The sequence below is a fragment of the Calonectris borealis genome, chromosome 6 (genome assembly GCF_964195595.1).
Source record: "Calonectris borealis chromosome 6, bCalBor7.hap1.2, whole genome shotgun sequence".
Classification (NCBI taxonomy): domain Eukaryota; kingdom Metazoa; phylum Chordata; class Aves; order Procellariiformes; family Procellariidae; genus Calonectris; species Calonectris borealis.
In genome coordinates, this window is record NC_134317.1 from 24,059,818 (window position 1) to 24,078,492 (window position 18,675).

General features: G+C 45.0%; 1 protein-coding gene across 2 annotated transcripts in view; it reads left to right on the plus strand.

Annotated features, from left to right (window-relative positions):
• Positions 1-826: 826 nt before the first annotated feature.
• The window catches only part of MAP3K20 (mitogen-activated protein kinase kinase kinase 20), a 94,118-nt gene continuing 76,269 nt past the window's right edge, over positions 827-18,675 (plus strand). Inside the window, exons 1-2 of one of the 2 annotated variants that reach the window (XM_075153257.1) lie at positions 827-1,001; positions 7,517-7,706. In XM_075153257.1, the coding sequence (XP_075009358.1) occupies positions 7,548-7,706 (159 nt within the window). In that variant the 5' untranslated portion in view covers positions 827-1,001; positions 7,517-7,547. The remainder of the gene's footprint in view (positions 1,002-7,516; positions 7,707-18,675) is intronic. The other variant, XM_075153258.1, reaches the window with a different exon arrangement.

Sequence of the window (18,675 nt, forward strand, 5' to 3'; positions counted from 1 at the left end):
CCTGAGGACCTCCAGGCCCTCTCTCTCACCGACCTGCGCCCACACGGCTCGGCAATCCCAGGCGACATCCAGGACTTAAAAGATGCTGCTGCTTGTGGTAACACCATCCCAGCTCCAGTGGCACAAGAACAACGAAGCAGATTTTTTTAAAAATTACCATCCCCTGCTTGTTTTGGTAATAATTTTAGATAAATTTAGCTATATTGCCTGTCACTGAAGCAGCAACCCTGGAAGGAAGGAAGCCAGTTGTGCTTTCCAAAGCTGCGGCCATGGCTGCGCAACACCATGCCAGGACCCCCTCCACCTGCAACGGCAGGCCCGCGCTTGCGACCTGAAAACACCCGAGCTGCTAGGCCCTGCTCGGTCCAGAAGGCTCTTCCTAAATTTGGCGCGGTTAACTGACAAGCAGGCTCCCTGCCTCAGTCGAAGGCCATCCTCCCTGCTCAGCCCAAGCCGTCCACGGAGCCAGCGCTCCATCCAGCCCGCCTCATGCCAGCCCCACTGCGGCAGCCGAGGCGGCGGGCGAGGGGTGCGCAGGCCGTCAGGGGCTGAGCGCCCCATTACTCATCAACGCATCGGGGCCGAGCTCCGTGGGCATGCGGCCCTCCTCGCCCGCCGCCTCGTGCACCCTCGGCCGGGGCGGAGGCGCTGCTGCGGGGCCACAGCCCCGGCGGCACCGGCGGCCGGCAGGCCTGACGCCTCGCCGCCCCACACGCCGCCCGCCCAGCCCCGGTACCTCGCCCCCTATAGGCGGGGCGGCCGCGCTGCCCGCACCCCTGAGGCGGCGGGGGCGGCCTCGCCTCCCCCGCGGGGCTCGGCGCAGAGCGCGGGGTGGCGCCGCTGCGAGGCGGCGCGGGGGCGGCGGCGGCTCCGGCTCCCCGGCACCAACCGGAAGCGCGGGGGACGGAGCGGGAGACGCGGTCGCGCCGGTTCCAGCCTCCCTCGGCGGCTCCGGGATCGGCGCCGCTCGGGTCCCGCCAGCCCGGAGTCCCTCGGGGAAGGTGAGGAGGGCGAGGCGCCCCCCGCCACGCCCGGGCCGGGGGGGCAGCGCTGGGGGCGGCGGGGCGGCCGGTGCCTGCTTCGCGGGGCGGTGGGAGGCGGCGGGCAGCCGGCGGGGCGCAGCGCGGCCGGAGCGCGGGGCCGGGCCGTGGGTGTCCCCGCCGGGTTTGACGTTTCCCACCCGCTGAAGCAACTTTGAAAGTCCTTGGAGGGGAGGCGCTCGGCCGTCCCGGCGCACGGCCTGACCTTGCGTCGCCCCGGGCAGCGGCCGCCGGCCAACCCCCCCCGGCAAGCAGCGGCGCCCACGCGTGGCCGCGCGGTGGGGCGGGGGTCCCGCGGACGCCTATCGGGGCCGGGCGACGGGCCGTGCCTCGACGGGCCGGGCAGGGCAGGGCACGGTGGTGCCCGCCGAGGGGCACCCGGGAGGGCGGGGAGCAGCGGCTGTGCGGGACGGCCCCACGCGGGAAAGGTGCTGCCAGCTGTTGTCTTCCGAGGGGGTTGGGCGCGGGACGTGGGCAGCCGGCGTCTGGCCGGGGGCCGCTACCCTCGCCCAGCCCTCCGCTCCTCAGACGGTGTTTCAGACATGTTCACCTTATGTGCACCTGCTGCACTTTTCTGTTGTTTTGGGCATAAAATCCCTCAGGTTGGGCTTTGAGGTGTGACCTTCCTTCCCCTCCGTTTTTTCCTTTCCCCCCTCATTTTTTAAGTGAACTGGCATTCTTTTTTTTTTTTGCTACGTTCGCTCAAGTTAGTTACTTTGCACCAGCATGCCTTTCTTTTTAGCTCGTGAGTGTGTGAGCCATCCACTACCCCTGGATGCAGCACGCTTTGCTGTGAGTTTTAGCGACAGAGCCATCGGGAAAGCCGTGGATCATTACTTTTTCTAAATTCCAGAAGCAGAAATAATTTGAAAGCACTGGATTAACTGGGTCGCTGCCTGAAAACATCACAGCTTTCCGCTGGAGGCATGCGGATAGATGTTTTCAGGACTTTGCCCTGAAATTGTAAGTCCTCAGAAGCCTACTTGTTTTATCTATCAGTAATGTGCTTTGCATACTGGTGGCGTTGTGCGAATAATGGTGACGCTGGGGAGCCTGGCTCACGGGCAGAGGAGAAGGCAGGAACGCTGACAAAACCAAGGCCCGGATCCTGCAGTTGTGCCTGTGCAAGGACCGAGCAGCTCTACGGCCCGGGGTGCAGGTTTAGCTGCCTTGTCTTTCTTGCGTGTTGTTGCGTGCGTACTCCTGGCAGACATCACTGATGAGGTATAATGTAAGCGAAGTGAGCAGTTCAGGGTTTCTCCGAGAGAAAATGTTTTCTATTTAAAGTGAAGCCTTTAAACTCTTCAGTCTCTGCCATTGACACAGCTCGGGTCAAAAATAGTTCTTTTCCTGAAGTATTCAAACTGTTTAGGCTGAGTTGAACTCCTTTTCCGTAGCACTGATGGTTATATAAATTCAAATAAAATTAGAAATGTTATTAATGGAAGTTATGCAGAATTCTTAGGTTCTGACAAAGGACAGGCTCAACTGTTGTTGCTTCTGTAACTGAGGTCGGCAGAGCCGTTCCTCCAGTCTCACCATCTGCAGGGCTGCTGCTCAGTCTGCTTAAGAAAGTTTAGGAATTGTAGGCATTGTTGACTTTATTTTAACTGGGAGGTTAGAAGATTAGGATATATATAATTTGGAGTTGTGCTTGGAGTTTGCACCTTATCCATCAGCAATTCGTGATATGATTAAAGGATCTTTTATTTATAAAAACTTATTTCTGCAGTATCTCTTGTAGCTTGATATCACTGTAACTCCTTCTTTGTTTTCTGTTTAGACAAGGCAGTGGTTAACCATGTTTTGGCATTTGAGGTTTTTTTTTTGTTGGGCTTTTTTTGTTTGGTTGGTTGGTTGGTTTTTTAAAAGGCTAAATAAATATGCTGCTGCAAAAATCCAGGTTGATATGCTCAAGGACTGTAGGCCATGTTGGATACAAAGGATGATGTGGGTCTAAAAATGGATGGTCAAAGATCCTGAAAGCAAATAGCCTGTTTTGCCAAATAAGGAAACTTGGCACATTCTGCTGTGTATTTTAAGATAGCACAAGTGTAGTGTGCTACTACTTTATTGGCAATATGTTGGCAGCGTGCCTTCCTGAAAGAAGCACTGAATCCTGCTTTGTGGAACCACACAGTGAAGTGAGGGCAGCGAGTTGCGTGGTTGTTCCCTGTAATAAATTACAAAGGGTTTTCCTGAAGTAATCGAATATTTGAGCAGCGTCAGGTGCACGTGCAAGATGAGGGAAGCAATTTTCAGTTCTGCAGCCACGCACTGCAAAATAGGAGTTGCAGTTACTGTGCAATTTGTGCTAAATTCTTTCCAGCCTCCTGTCTCTAACTTGCAAGTCCCTCACTGGAAGCTCTCTATACTCTGGGAGCAGTAGCTGAATGACAAATGGTAGGGTCTTCTGGCTTGTACATGGAATAAAGCAGAGAGTTGGGCTTGGCGGCACCTCCCCTACTGCGCAGGCTGTTTTTGGGGAGCTGGGAGGTACCAGTGAACATGTCGGATTCTTCCAGTGTTGCTGTGCTGGGATGCAGGGCTGGGCAGCCTGCAGTGCTGTCGCTTTGCAACCCGTCTGCCTGGGTGCTTGGGGGTTCTAGGGGGAGCAGCAGGCGTGGGACCCCAGCAGGGTCCTGGGGAGGGACCCTCATGCTGGTTACTCCCCCAAAATGCTGTAGTCACAACAAGCCAGTGATGACAGAGGGTTTCCTACACTGAGCACTTATTACTGTACTGAACAGAGCTTGTTGCAAAGCTTAATAGCTTGTTGCAAAGTGACGCTGCGTCCTGACATGTTAAATACTGATGTTAAATAATGTTAAATAATAACCCGACATGTTAAATACTGTCAGCTGTGGCTCAGATCTGTTTTTTTGGTGTGAAATGAACAGCTTCTAACAGCATGCTTAAATAAGTTATTATGAGAAAAAAAAACACACAGGAGAAGATGGAGATGTTCTTGCATGATTACAAGCTCATGTTAACCATTAGAAATAAAACAGAAGAAGAAGAAAGTTCCAACCCCCCTCCAAGATCCCATAGGAATAATTGAAATAACCAGCAATTGAATTATTTCTTCAAATACCTGTCATTCACCGATTCTGAACTGTCACATTTTCATTTCATCGACAACAAGCAACAAAGTCAGTTGATGTAGCGTTACCCACTCCTACGTGACGATAGTGGTTAAACACTCAGAACCGTGTTAGTGGGGAAGGACGGTGCTGACGCCAAACCTCTGTTACGCTGCGTGCCTGCGTGCGGGGGAGTTGCCGTAATGCCCCTGGCCCCAAGCCTGCAGACCCAGTTGCAGAGGGCTGCTCTCCTGGCTGCGGAGGTGTAAGATGCGAAGAAGTGCCACTGGTTGTTGGAGTGATGCACTTGTTTCGACTGCATGTGTAAGACTATGGAGTTTAATGAAATACCTGATTTTTTTTTTTTCCTTAACCGATGGTGTAAACTCAGATTGTTAAGTATCTTTTAAAACAGGATGACAAGTTAATAACTGTGTGTGGATTTGTCACATGCAGTTGTTACTCTAAACAGTTGTTTTCTCAAATATAACAAAGGGATTGAGCTGTCTAATTGAGGATTAACTACCTTGCATCTGAAAACATGGAGTAATATTTAAACAGGTCTGTTCTTTCATCTAGAAGGAGAAAACTGTATACCTAACTCAGGCTGTCATTAATTACAGATCTCTAAATAAAGAGTGTCCCATGTAAATCTCCTCTACTTTCTCTGGAAAAAGCATCTGCAAGAACCTGGTACAAACCAATGAATCATTCTTTAAATTTTATTACTTTATTGTATGCTGGTGCCTATAGCATCTGCAGCTGATTGACTGCTGTAGATAAATTTGAAATTGGGAAAGTGTTGAAAGAATGAACAGCAGCTTCTGCAAATGCTTGTGTGCCGGGCACTACATTGCGATTGCATAAATGTTCAGGTAAAGTTTTAAGCATCAAGGAGGACACATCAGAAAAGTACTCACTTGTATTTATCAAGTGTTTGGTGTGCAGGTTTTACTTGAGGTCTGTTTTCTGTGAAATCTTGGAATAACATCTTGTTCTATGTTAGCGTAACTTTCAGAAGTCAAATGATTTACTTGTTTATACAGACGATTTGGTTCTTCTGGGTGAGCAATAATTTAAAATAATTTGACAGCTCTTCAGAACTATTGAATTCAGATAGTGAAGGCCAGAAATATTTGTTTCCTGTGATGTATTTTTCTTTTAGCTTGGTTTTCTGTTCCTTCTGCCATCCCAAATGCAACCATCTGTTATCAGCTGTTCACACTTTCCTGTTAAATTTATGGTCCAGTCAGTGCATATGCTTTTGCCTGTGAGTAACATTACTCTTCTGAATAATTCTGTTGTCAGTAAGGAGATTATTCACTGGAGCATAATTACCCATGTGCATAAACGTGTGCAGGGCTGTGGCCTTAATTGTGAGGTCTCTGGGTTGGGAAGCTGACATGTTTTATTTGTCTACGAAGTGTCACATATGCTTGAGACACCAAGTGCACAGCGTTAACTTGGAGCAACTACTGAAGGAAGCGAGGCAAATGAGCTTTTGTTTCTGAAGACCTGCTAATGAAACAGCACTGGCAAAGAAGCAAAAAGTTAAAACTGGCTTCGCTACCCTCCTGATTTGCAGGAGTGACCGATTTCCTTTCCCGTGAGTTTTCTCTAAAGAAAATGCATGCAGGGCAGTGCAAAAGATGACTGAGATGGCGGGAAATCTAACGACAACGGCGACAAGGTTAAAACAAGAACAAAAGGTCAGGAGAAGAGTTCAGGCACTTGTATTGGGGAAGGAGCCAGCAGCATACTAGATGAATGGACTTTATTTCACATCCCACGGGTAACCCCTGCTCCGACTGGCAGAGCTGGGGAAAGAGTGTTCGTGTTCCCTCACCGAGAGCTTTGCAGGTTGGCTGTCAGCGAAAGGCGTGCTTGAAGCCTGCTCCCTCCTAAACGTGATGCCTTCTGTAAACATAGTCAAGTTGTCGCGGTCTGGTCAGCGCTTGCCTTTACCCTTACGAGTGGTGAAGAGATGTAAAACAAAGCAGGCAGTTTCACAAAAGGTTGTGTGTTGTCTGATGCAATATGTAGAAAAAATGTTGGTATCTTCATCTCTCATTTGGAGAATAGCTGCAACCAAATAGTGCCAGAAATTTCTGGTCGAGTGATATCTCAAAATTTTAATCAGAGTAGCTGCACAATCAGGAGAGCCAGGGGGGAAATTATGTCTTCGTGTTTGTTACAGAAGGGACTGGGATGAAGGGGTTTTGGCAGTCGGCAGTGCTAGGTGTATTACACGTGCATTTCCCAGCCACAGACCACACATATTGTGTGGATTCTATCTCAGAAAAACCCTATGGATTGGAGGCTTCCAGAAGACACAGTATGTTTTGGTACCATAGTTAGACCAGTATAATTGGAGGTATAATTTTCACCAGCAACCCAAAATCTCTGTGTCTTTTTTTGGCTTGTTTTATTCAAACCCGTCTCTTTCATTTTATGCTGGTAAGTTTACTGTCATTAATTGCAAGTATAGTAACTTTTGCTGGTAATTAGAACTACTTTGTCTAAACTGGCGCATCTGAAACTATCCTGCAGCAGGCTTGCAGAGGATGCCGTGTCCTGCAGTCCCACTAAGGACCTGAGGCTTCCTGATCTTACATCATTAAAAAAAGAACCTAAAATTAGTCATTGTTCATGCATTTAGGTGATACCGTTTCTTGAAATTCGCTACGGGCATCAGCTTTATTGCCGTGAAATCTCCGAGAAGGACGTTCTGTTCCCCTGGCAGCAGACACATGGGATCATCTCTTGAAACTGCCGACACCAACATTGGCACAGGCTGCAGAATTTCACGTACTGTAACCCAGATGAATTACCATGTACTTGCGCTTTGTTATAACATGTGAACAGAACTGAGTCACTCGGGAAGAGACGTTTACCCTGGCCAGGTCTTTCCACATCCTTGCGCGAAGCACTCCTGCCTCGCCCCGAGCGCCGGCAGCGCGCCTGGTGCGTGCCGGGGCGGCGCGCGCCTGGTGCGCGGCCATCGCGGCGGGAGAGCCGGCGTGCCCGGCGTGCCTGGGCTCCTAGGCAAGCTCGCAGCAGAGCGCGCGCTTCCCTCGCGTCGGGGAAGGCAGCGATGCGCCTGCCTTTCGCAGAGCCGCTTCCAAGGTGTTCGGGGAAACGTCAGCATTGCTCTAAGGAATATTTTTAGTCATTTCTGTCTCCCAGCTGCTCCTAATAGCTCGTGCAAATTACGCAAACGTTTGCACAGCCTGTTGGAGTGCGAGTTCCCAGGCTCTTTTCCTCCTGTGCCCCGCGGATTTTACTGTAGCGTGTTTACGGTGACTGGTTCTGGTTTTGGGGTGTCTGAGCATGGCTAAGAAAGTCCATAAATCCGCAGAGCCTATGTGTTAATGAAAGCTTTTCTCTTCACAGGTTTTGCTGTGGTATATTTTGTCATTATGAGATGTCGTCTACCAGTGCTTCATTTGTGCAAATTAGATTTGATGACTTGCAGTTTTTTGAGAACTGCGGTGGAGGCAGTTTCGGGAGTGTCTACCGAGCCCGATGGATTTCTCAGGACAAGGAGGTGGCTGTAAAGAAGCTGCTCAAAATAGAAAAAGAGGTAAGAGTTTAATTTTTATTCACTTTGTCTGCTGTGGAAACAAGGACAGAAATTCTCTTCCAGTGTCTTCCATCCTCGAGCTAATTGAGGCAAACTACCTTGGGCTTTTTGTTTGTTTAATTACAAAACCCCATAACTGGATGATGTTACAACAAAGACACACTGAGGGGGCCTCAGCCGAGGGTGTCTCTGATTTAAAGCATTATTGTTTTACTGTTTGCTGTCCTCCCCCACTTTTCTTGTTTAGCCGCTCCTCCCTGCCCCGGCCCTGAGGAGGAGAGCTAGCTGCACCCGTGGAGCTAGTAATTTCCCTTCGATACCGCTGGGCGTGTTGCTAGATAGGGAGAGGTAGTGTTCGCTGTCTTTGCCTGCTTCTGTTTTCTCCTCTTTACATCTGGTCTTTTAAGCGCTGTGGTTCGCGTCTGTAGGTTCACTATAGGCTTAGCGTGTGTTGCTCGGCGTTGTCTCTTCCCTGCCTGCTGCAGGTTTTGATCTGGGGCTCCACTAGCTCTGAGTTAGTCATAGCCGCACTTCAGCACGTTCTCATCTTGCAGCGAGGTTTAAGCCCCAGTCCCCTGCCCTCGCGGCGTCCTGTGCACCTGGAAAGGCGGACAGGTCCTTGGCAATCCTCTGGGAAAAGGCAGAATTAACTTACTGCACCTTTACCAACTAAGGTTGGTTTGAGTTTGGTTTGGTTTTTTTTTTTAAAGATAAACTTTTTTTAAAAGTAAACCTAAAAATCCTCTTGAACCTCAGCTTTGTACGGTCCCAGCAGAGAGACAGTGTATGTGGTCGTCACAGCGCTCCAGCCTGCCTGCTGGTCACCACCGCTGGTGCAGCAGTGAGGACGCACGAGCGTAGTGATGGACAGCACGGTTATTGGACCGCTGTTCCAGGGTGACTATATCTAACTTGTATACAATATCCTCAAAGTATTTTAGGAAGACAGTTAAAAGCTGGAGGACGGCAGAGCAGTGCTAGGGATAATATGCTTAGTAAATAATCAGACACCAAAGTTCATCCACTGCTGCAGCAACTGAGTTAGCGTGATTACGTCATGCTTAGTGATGTGATAAGCATGTTGGATCATGATTAAGGAAGTTGCTGTCTAAAATAATGTGGAAGGATCTCATGATTTTTCCAGGATGGTGGGAGATGTACGCCTTCTGTCCAATGTCAGTTTGTACTGTTCTCTTTATTTCTACTATTTGTTAATATCAAAAGATACACAAAGACAAGTAAAATCAGTGCTATGCAGTGTCAGTAATGCACTCCTTAAATATCAATTGGCTGGCAGATCTCAGAAGTGGTCAGTGAAGTATCTTTATTGAATAGGTGTGTTTCTGGTGGGATTACACAGGAGACTGTGCTAGACCTGTTGCTAGGTACTTGAGGCATTTTTGAAAGAAAATTTAAAAACAGTATTACTACATCTTGCGATGGCATAAACCTTAGTGGAATGGGAAATGATGGAGAAAGTAGGACAGTCATATGTATTGTTTGACACAGTTGGACCATTCAACAAAAATATTTTTTTAAAACAACCAAATGTTCAGCTTGTAGTAACAAAGAACACAGGTTGCACACTAGGAAAAGGAAACCGAGTGCTGGAAAGAATTTAGTATAATTTAAGGGTTTGTTTAGGGATTAAGGAAGACTTGCAGCTCATTAAGAGCTCACATCACGGTGCTGTTAGGCAAATTAGGTTAATGCCCTTGCATATCCAAATGAGGATCAAGCCATTTGTAAGAACTAGGTGTGCTTTATCTTGGTATGTGGCACTGGGGAAATGGGTGTTAGGCAGTAGGTGCAGGCCAGGTTCTATTGTGTTTAAAAGAATGTAAATGAACTGGAGGGGCGTCCCAAGGGGGACTGCAAAACACACTCAAAGAGTGGAAAGTAGGGTGGCTGTGGGGGTGTGTGTGTTGGAAGGGGGTGATGGACAGCATCCATCAGGATGAGTTGGCAGAAGAGGAGCAAGTGCCTTCCAGCACAAAATTGTTTATTTTCCTTCAGACTGGTCATCATTTGCAGCTTAAACTAACAAAACAGGTTATAGTTGGGAGCAGCTTGGCATGGGCACCTTCTCTTGAAAGTTTTCTGGGGAGGCAGCAGAGAGGCAAGTGGTGATGCCTTAAATAAGTCTAGCAAGTTTTGCCAGAACTTGTCTGTCAAAAACCCTAGAGAATTAAAAAATAAGAGCTTGTTTACAAAAATTACATTTTCATATGGAGAAAATGCTGGGCTCATTTAATCTAGTGCAGAAAGTTATTACAAGAACTAATGGTTGCCATCTGAAGCCAGACAAATTAGAATGGGAAATAAATTATAAGGAGCGAGGATGAGTAACTCTTGGAGCAGGCTACAAAGGGAAGGAGCGAAGATGGAGAATCCTTTCCATCTCTTCATGTCTCCACATTGAGATGTCTTTTTGGACAATTGTTTTTGTCAAGTTGTTGAGCTCAACACAAGAGCAACTTGCTGAAGTGTCGTGGCCTGTGACGTACCGGAGGGCAACCCCAGTGGCCTAAAGGTCTCTTCTGACCCCAGTGGCTGTCAGTCTGTTTACATACATAGCATGCGGTATGTTTATCTGTAGTGATGACGATAATGAACATCTGTGACTGAACTGTGCTGAAAGTCATGGCGGGTCAATGGCTTTTCTGATAGCAATAGAAAAGTAACTTGCCGTAACTGTAATGTATCTGTGTTTAGTAGATACTTGGATGGTTTGCATTTAGTCCAGAAAATGAATTGTTACCCTTTCTGGTTTATTTGAAAGGAAGTGTCCTTTTAACTTCATGACTGATTGTCTTGTATTTCTGTTAACTGCTGCCAATAATCCATAACAACTGATTAAAGAGAAAACAGAGGAGAGTTGGGAAAAGCTTGCTCAGAGGAATTTCATGCTAGCTGAGTCCAAGGGCACAAGCCAAGTCAATAGAGCTGTGGTATCATTCTGCAAATATGTTGTTTCTGTGTTTCATTTTATTAAACAAGCCAATCAAAACCAGAAAAGATCTTGAAGGCTTTATATTAGCCAAGTGGCTAACAAGTTCTAACATGTGAAACAAAGCAATTTTTGTTCAGTATATAGCAGGATATCATACTAAAATATGTGCTCAGAAAAACATAAATACTTGGAAGGGTGTTGCTCAGGCAGATTTCTTCAAAACTCTTCAAAATTTGAGAAATGGGAAGACCTCTGCAAGGCATTCACTTTTTATAGACAGGCAGTAAAATGTCACTGTATGGGAAGAGGTGTGTGTTTGTGTGAATAAAATACAGCTAAATACAGCTAAATAGGTGTGCTGAGAAAAACATATGCTGCAAGGCCTTGATTAGAGTATCAGATCTGAAACTCTGGGCAAGACTTTTGCTGATTAAGTAATCCATAGGAGTGTGTCTTGAGTGATTAAATAACAGCAAAAACAAAATTAAGTTGCCATTTTACTATCTAGTCCAAGGACTTTAGCAGTTTTAGGGTTTAAGCAAGGAACAGGAGTTCCTTGTGAATTGTTTTATGGAAAATCGAACTATCAGCGTGATGTTTATAATGCACGAGAGGGGAGTAGAAATGCCTCCTGTAGTAGGATGTGCACTTGCTCCCTTTGCCCTAAGTGATAATTATGTGCACTCATTGAAGAAAATTGCACACCTACTACTCAGGAAGTTCCTTGGTATTTTTGTGAACAATTTATACGAATTATTGGATAAGCCCCTAATTTGGCTCCCACTGAAATGGATGGGAGAGATTGGGCCCAAAGGCCTTATTCTGCAAATTGCTAGCAGTTCCTTTGACTCCATTATCTTGAGCAGATAACTGCTGGAGCGAAATGTTACAACCCGTTGTTTTATGCCTCTCACGTTAGCTTTTCACCGAGTAGCACTCGCCTCCTCCGATTGTCTGTACAGCTCTGAAGTTCACCTGTTATTTGTCGCTGCTTTTGAAGGCTGTGCTTTTGGTGGCTGTTTTTTGGCAGCTGGCATCTGATCTGGAGTGTGGTTCTTCACCCCGAGATTTGTTACTGCTGGAATTTTACCTGAAATTTGAATTTAATTTTAATGTCACTGCTCCTTGGAAGTACTCCATGATCCATGAACTGTCTCTGTGCTATCAATGGACAGCAGTATTGCATCTGATTTGCTTGCTTCGGCTGTTACCATGGTACTTAGGTACAAGATCGTTTGGTTTCATGCAGTACAGCTGTTCCTGAATTCCTTCAAAATGCTGGCGGTGGTCTGTGCAAACTGCAGGAGAGTGGCGGAAAAAAAACGGTAAAATGTAACTGTAATCTTACTGGGAAATACTTCTGGTGAACTAACAGAACTAACTTGTGGATAAAAGATGTTAAATTGAGTAGAATTAACTGTGCATACATTGTTCAGTCATGTGTGTGCAATGCATTTGAGTTTTATGAGACTCAAAAATAAAAACATGTTTTTAATAGTTTTGATGCTGTATTGCTGGAATTCTGACTACCATGGAAATCAATTTTATATTGTCAGGTTTTCTTGTATGTAATACATGTGCAATAAGCTTTAGGGGATCTTCTAATGCTTCATAAAACTTTTCATATGGAATATAATGCAGCTTGTTCACTTTTTTGATTTTTATGACGCACTGCTGGAAGGGACTGTCCAGAAAACATGGATTGTGCCTGTACCTTCCGAAGGGGATGAGTTAAGTATAACCACATGCATGTCACTGGACATACCTCACTCACGTTTGTAGTCCTAAAACAGAGCATGTGATAATTTTAATGTGGGTCATGAGAGTAAGGACTGGGAATGACTTGCAAGAGCAACAAGAGAAAAACAACAGAGTAAAATAGAGCAAACCAAACCAAACCCAACTGAAATTGATACTCAGCCCTGACAGGACTAAAAATAGCCGATGTTCTTTTTGCTTGCGGTTTATAGCTGGTATGGGTGCTTGGGTGCCAGCCTTGAATGACTCTCCACGCTGGGACTTGGCTGTGATGAAGGGCAATTTTGATGCTTTTTTATTATTTTATTAGCTCTTTCTAGGAGCTTCTACTCCCTTACCCCTCTCATGTCTGATTCAGCAAGTATTGAGAGTGATTCAAGGTAACATCTGCCAGGAAATGTCTGGATTTACCTGGTTCCACCTCGGAGCTGGGGAACAACAAACCCCGTGTTTCCAACCATGGTCCTTTGGTCCAGGTGCTATTGCTAATGAATGGTGAGAGAGGGCTTAGAGTATGTGCTATATAAAGGTACATAAGGTGTAGGAGTCAAATACATGAACTTTCCAGAGATACATGGACCTATATTGGAAAATTACAAGAGTTCGCAAAAAAAGAACGGTTGTATATCCCTAGGATAAGTGATCTCATGGGAACCCTTCCAGCCCCATATTCATTTAAAGAAATACTGCTGTATCTTGTTAACAGCTAAAAGGAAATAAAACTGTATTTATTATACCAGAGGGGTGTCTTAAAATGTCTTTGTTTCTGTTTTACAGTGTGGTTATTTTGCAGGGTTTTCTGTTTCTTTTTTATATTTTGGTGAAGGAAATGGCTTAGAGCACTCCTCTTGGTGCTGACTAGGGTATTCCCAAAGGATATCAAGAGGATACTCGGTACCTTTTCTGGACTGTGGAGGTTGTCAAATGGGTTCAGATGCTCCAGCTGTTGTATATTCTGTATCTTGCAGAAAAAATCGTGCTGGATAGGACAGACTTCTGCAATAAGTCTCTGACTGCTTTTGAGTTTGTCCTACTCTTGGCTTTCATTCAAGGGATATTTTCTGGAGGACTTTATTTTGTAAATGAATGTCATGTTTTCAGGTGTCAAGAAAGTCACTGCATTAGATTTTCTTGGTGGGTGCTTTGGATAAGACTGTATTTTAACTGTGGAGTGGCATATGTGTTGCAACCAAAATGATACCAAAACCCCATTGGTATTTGGGAGATACCAGTATAATGAAAGATGACGTAGCATTGCCAGAATACAATTATTCTTGGGAATAACAGGTTTTAGTTTCATTTTGTCTGTTTTAAGAAGAAACTTCATTCCTCTGCATCTCTGCTCCCCAAAACAATCCCAGAAACATAGCAATCCAGGTACAGAAACGTATTTGTCTGTATTTTGCTACATTTTATTGTAGTGGATTTTTTTACTTGTGTATTTAAACATTTTTATGCCAGGTTTTTCATTAGATGAGTAACGTCTTTCAGAGTTGCTTCATGTAAATAATGAGTATTTGTAGTACGAGTTGTATGGCTTATTGAGGTTTTTTGACTAGCTGAATTTGAGATTCTTACTTACACGGGCTTGTGTATACACTCTTAATTCTTTTAAATCAAGCCAATTTTGGCTTAATGTGATTTAGACATCGGCTTCAATGAACTGGCATGTCAGGGCCCAGACTGGCAATCTGTGGCTTCAGAAGTTATTTTGGGTCAGTTGAGACGTAGTGACTGTCAGCGTTGTCATCCTAGCTTGCAATAAATGAAAAGCAATTTCACAAGTGCTGGGAATCTCGCTGCAGCCGTAGAAGTTACCCTATCCCTTTTTTTTATCAACTAAACCACCAGATTTTATACTGAAATTGTAAAGGGTTAAGTGCATGTCTTCTGTTGACTGGTGGGCGGCTTTGAACAGTTAGTACATAAACAAACTTGATATACAGATAAATTAATGAGCTAAGATGCACCAGATCTGTCTGCTGCTTCCTTTCGCTTGACTCTCTTGAATTGCCCTAAACTTTGTTGGTGTGAAGCAGAATCACCTTGCATGTGCTGCTGGCCAAGAATACGTGTGCAGTTGCCATAGCTTGCTTGAGGCACAGGAGCTTACCGTGTGCCTGATCCCTGGGTTAGGAATATCTCTGTGAGGTTTGGGCCCTTTTACCTCAATTATCTTTAATTTTGTTTTTCAGAAGGTGCAGCATCTGCAGGTGAGCAAGTTTTTATGCCAGTTTCCTACAAATTATGAGTAAATGTTGTTTAGAATAGGGAGAAAGTCTGTCTCTGTGATTATTTAGAAAACAATCTTTTTTTTATCCTTTTTGCTATCCACAATATGCGGCCTGTTAGGATATTATTAAATATTCTTTAGTTTCATAATTAGTTTAATTCCATTGTATATTGTCTTAAAAATTATTCTGTCAATCTGCTGCAAATTTTTGATTGACAGTGGGTTGCTTGAGTTGCCGCTAGATACTTAGCCGCAATTAAGGGTATTTTTTCTAGGGTTTTTTTTTTGTATTTTGCTCTAGATATGTTTCTCCCTTTTCTGTTTTCTTTTTGCTTGGGATCAGTTATTATTTATAATTTGGAGGAGAGGTTGTGTTGCTTATTTTTCCATGCCAGCAATCCCTGACATCAAATGGCAGCTCTTTTGTTTCCCCTCCCACGACATTCTCTGACCCCGAGCTTCTGTTGAAGTGATCAACTGCAAAATGGTATTTTTGGATGTTTAAGCTTTGCTGTAGAAATCTCATGGATACGGAAGAGGTCCTTTTCTCTCAAGGTGGTGTTTTAGGCTGTTGCAGGCTCAAGCAGTTGAGGGTTGGTTCAGGTTAGTCTTATCTCTACATTTATGTAACTATATAGTTTTCTTAAAACAAGGTTCAGTACAAAATCACATGGCAGGTGAGATCTGGTGGTAACTTCAGAGTGTGGTGATTGCATGTTTGAGTCTGGAGTGCTTTGAGGGAAGCTGACAATTTAAGTGTCTGTGACCCGCATTCAAATCTGTTGGTGTTGCAGTCCCTGGGAACTCTAATTAAATAGTTTACACTGACTGCAGCATACAGAATGACAAATTATTGTTTCTGATAACACCAAAGTTGCTGTTGAGGTGTGTGGCAGTATTGTTTGAATCTAACAGTTTCTGGCTTGTTGCACGCCTGTGTGATGGCTCAAATGAAGTCAGGGATCCGTGCTGGAGTTGCTGTGATCTGAGTCTGGGACCATTGGTCTCCTGGAGGCTGTTTTTCACAGGTGTATTCAAAGCTGAGCACAGGGGCCACAACCTGGTTAGGGACCCCAAACTACCCACCACGCACATGGTAGCAATGGAGTTTTGAACAACATGTTTTGTTCTCGTAAGAGGGCAGTAAAACACTCGATAGGGCTAGACATGGCCTCCTTTACTTGCCTTTTCTTTTTTTTTTTTGTTCCTTAATTTTTGACTGGCTGCACATGAGTTGTATAAGGGTCTGCGGCACAAGATTTCATTTGAAAACAAAGCTGAAGAAAAAAACCATATAAAAATATATATCCTAACTTTAAGGGAAGCATCAAAATCAATCTTTAATTGTAATGATGCAACTGAGACTGTAAAAGTTATTTCACGTTTACCTATTGCCATTTATTAAGGTGCTGATAGAGAAAGTTTCCTTTTTAAGAGGACAATATAAACAGTCACAAGGAAACATTCAAACCTGTTTATGTTAGCTGGAGGCTGCAGAGGAGCCCAGAGAACAGCTTCAGCGTTAACTCTTTCTCTCATACTTAATTAATTGTGCTAACAAACTGGGGAGATGAGGCCAATAAGGGCAAATACGGAGCTGCTCTTCTGATCCAGCTGCCTCCAAACTGCCCTGTTTGTCTTTTTAAATGTGTTTCATCTGTTACAGTTCAGCTACTGGGGAAGAATCCTATTTGCAAATACATGTTCGTTTATTAGATTAATGTTTAGTGAATCTGCATTCTGCATAATTCCTATTTAAGAAAGCCAGCTCCACTGGGAAACTGGGTGACTCGAGTAACAGTGGCCACTTCTGTGCTGCCTGCTGGGTCCCTCTGCAGCTCGGCTGCCTGATGCCTGGAGCGGGGCCCCCCTAAGGCTGCACCTCCTCGGCGAGGTAGTGCCTGGCCCCTGGATGCCGCTGAAAGGGGACAGTGCCACACGTCGTCGTCTTCTTCTGCCTCTGGTTGCTCATTTATTTTACTCCAAAACTTCTGAAAATTGAGGTTCCTTATGGCTAAATGTTGTAAGCAGGGGAGAGAAAAAATCATGTCATGATACACACCTGACCGAATAGCTGTGGGTTTTGTGTACCGGGCACCTGAGTTTCCAGTAGCTGCATCAAAATAAGCATGGTTTGTTAAAACCCTTGAGCTGCTGTCGGAGAAGCGAGGAAGCTATTGGTAGACACAAGAAGACAACATGCAGTTGCTTTGTATGGCGTTCATCTTTGGAAGGTGGAAAAAACCAAAAGGCAGGCGTGCAGGCTGGGCGGGTGTTGGCTTTTCAATGAAAGCTGAGGCTCTCTACAAATTTTTATCTGGCAGAGACAGAATAGGAGAGGTGAGTAGGTTGTTGTTCTGGAAACTTGTTAAAATGATCTAGTTGCTGCACCCTTGAGTGGGTGAGTGACATTTTCCAAGAGGATATCTTTCCCTTTTCCTTGGAAGAATCGCAGAGAGGAGAAAATGTAGTGTGTGCCTGTGTGCGTTTAGAGGGGGGAAAGCACAGAAATCACTTCTTGTCTAATTGTGTAATAACCTTAATTTTAGAAATGTCATATGCATTTGAGGCAATCCTATCAAAGATGATGGTTTACAAGTAGTGATTGGTGGTTTTCCTTTTTGGTGAACTCTCTACTTTTTATCTCCTAAACCAAGGAAAAGGCTTTTTACTTTGACCTCTTTGCGATGTGTCCGTTATGCTGAGGTGCTGCCTGTGATGTAAGTATGTAGCAACAGATAGATAAAATTCGGAGCTATTGAATTGCTCTTCCTTTTGAATGTCGCCCTGCTAGTACCCCCTGTAAGAGTTTCCAGGGGCCCTAAAGGCAAGTACAAGATCCAGAACTCCGCTCCTTAGGACCACACATTTTGGAGTTCTGCTCTTAACTTTTGCTTTCTCGGTTGTTTATGTATTTGTACCGAAGTCTTTATTGTAAAGTCTTCTCTTCAAGCCAGCGTCTCATCTGTCCTGTGCAGAAGCTGGCAGTAATGTGGTTTCTGGCGCTGTGTCCCACGTGTTTTACTCTGTTCCCATTGCAAACCACTTCCCTGTTAGCGCTACAACTCTGGAAGAAGTCCTGTGATTTTTCACTGACTGGGAGTAAAGCTCGGTCCTCCTGGGGTAAACAAGCATACTGTTATTACTTAGTAAATTTGAAACCTCCTGCCTTTTCATTACTGTGTTTCTGTGCTGTGCTGTGAGAAGGGAGAGATTCCTTGCCCGGCTGTTACCGAGATGAACATGGAGTGACAGCACTAACGGGGTGCCTGGCTCAAGAAATTCAGGGCAAGTGACACTTGATTCTGTAACGACACTGGCATCGGCTGTTAGCTCCAGTGACATGGTCGTTGCCTTGAAACTGTGACCCGAGTTCCCTTTTTGGGAAAGAAAAAACCCGCAGACCCATTTCAAAGACCAGGGCAGCTGCTTTGTTTGTCTTTTAAAATCTGTATTTCTGCCTTTTTGCTTGGTCAGTGTTTAGAACCATTAAAAAAGTAAATGTTATGTGGGGACTGAGATCCTGCAGCTAGAGCTTCTTTATAATTACATATTCAGCCACAACCGTACAAAGGAAAATGAGAGTCCCTTTTCCTTTATGTACTGTATTTCAGTTTTCCCTTAGGTTTAAATTGGCATTTTGGACTATGTTCGCTGGAGCCACTGAAGAGCTTATCAGAAAAGGAAGGAAACAGAGGGAGGGAAAGAAAGATAGATTTCCAAATGACAACCTTTTGAATAGTCTGAGTTCAATCCCTAAAACAAAAAGTGGAATCTTTTTTTTTTCTAAATAATGTGCTCTACAGTCTCACCTTTCATCTTGAGAAACATGAAAGAGCAAGTAAAAGAGATGACCCAAATCACAGAGTTCCTTTGAAAGAAGAAATTCAGCTGTTTTGAACACTTACAATCAAAGGAAGTGGTTTCCCTAATTACATGAACTATGTGAAAGCTCTCAGAATAGCTCTTCCACCCCAGGATTCCTTGCACTTTAGAAGTTTGCATAAAAGCTCACATGGAGAATC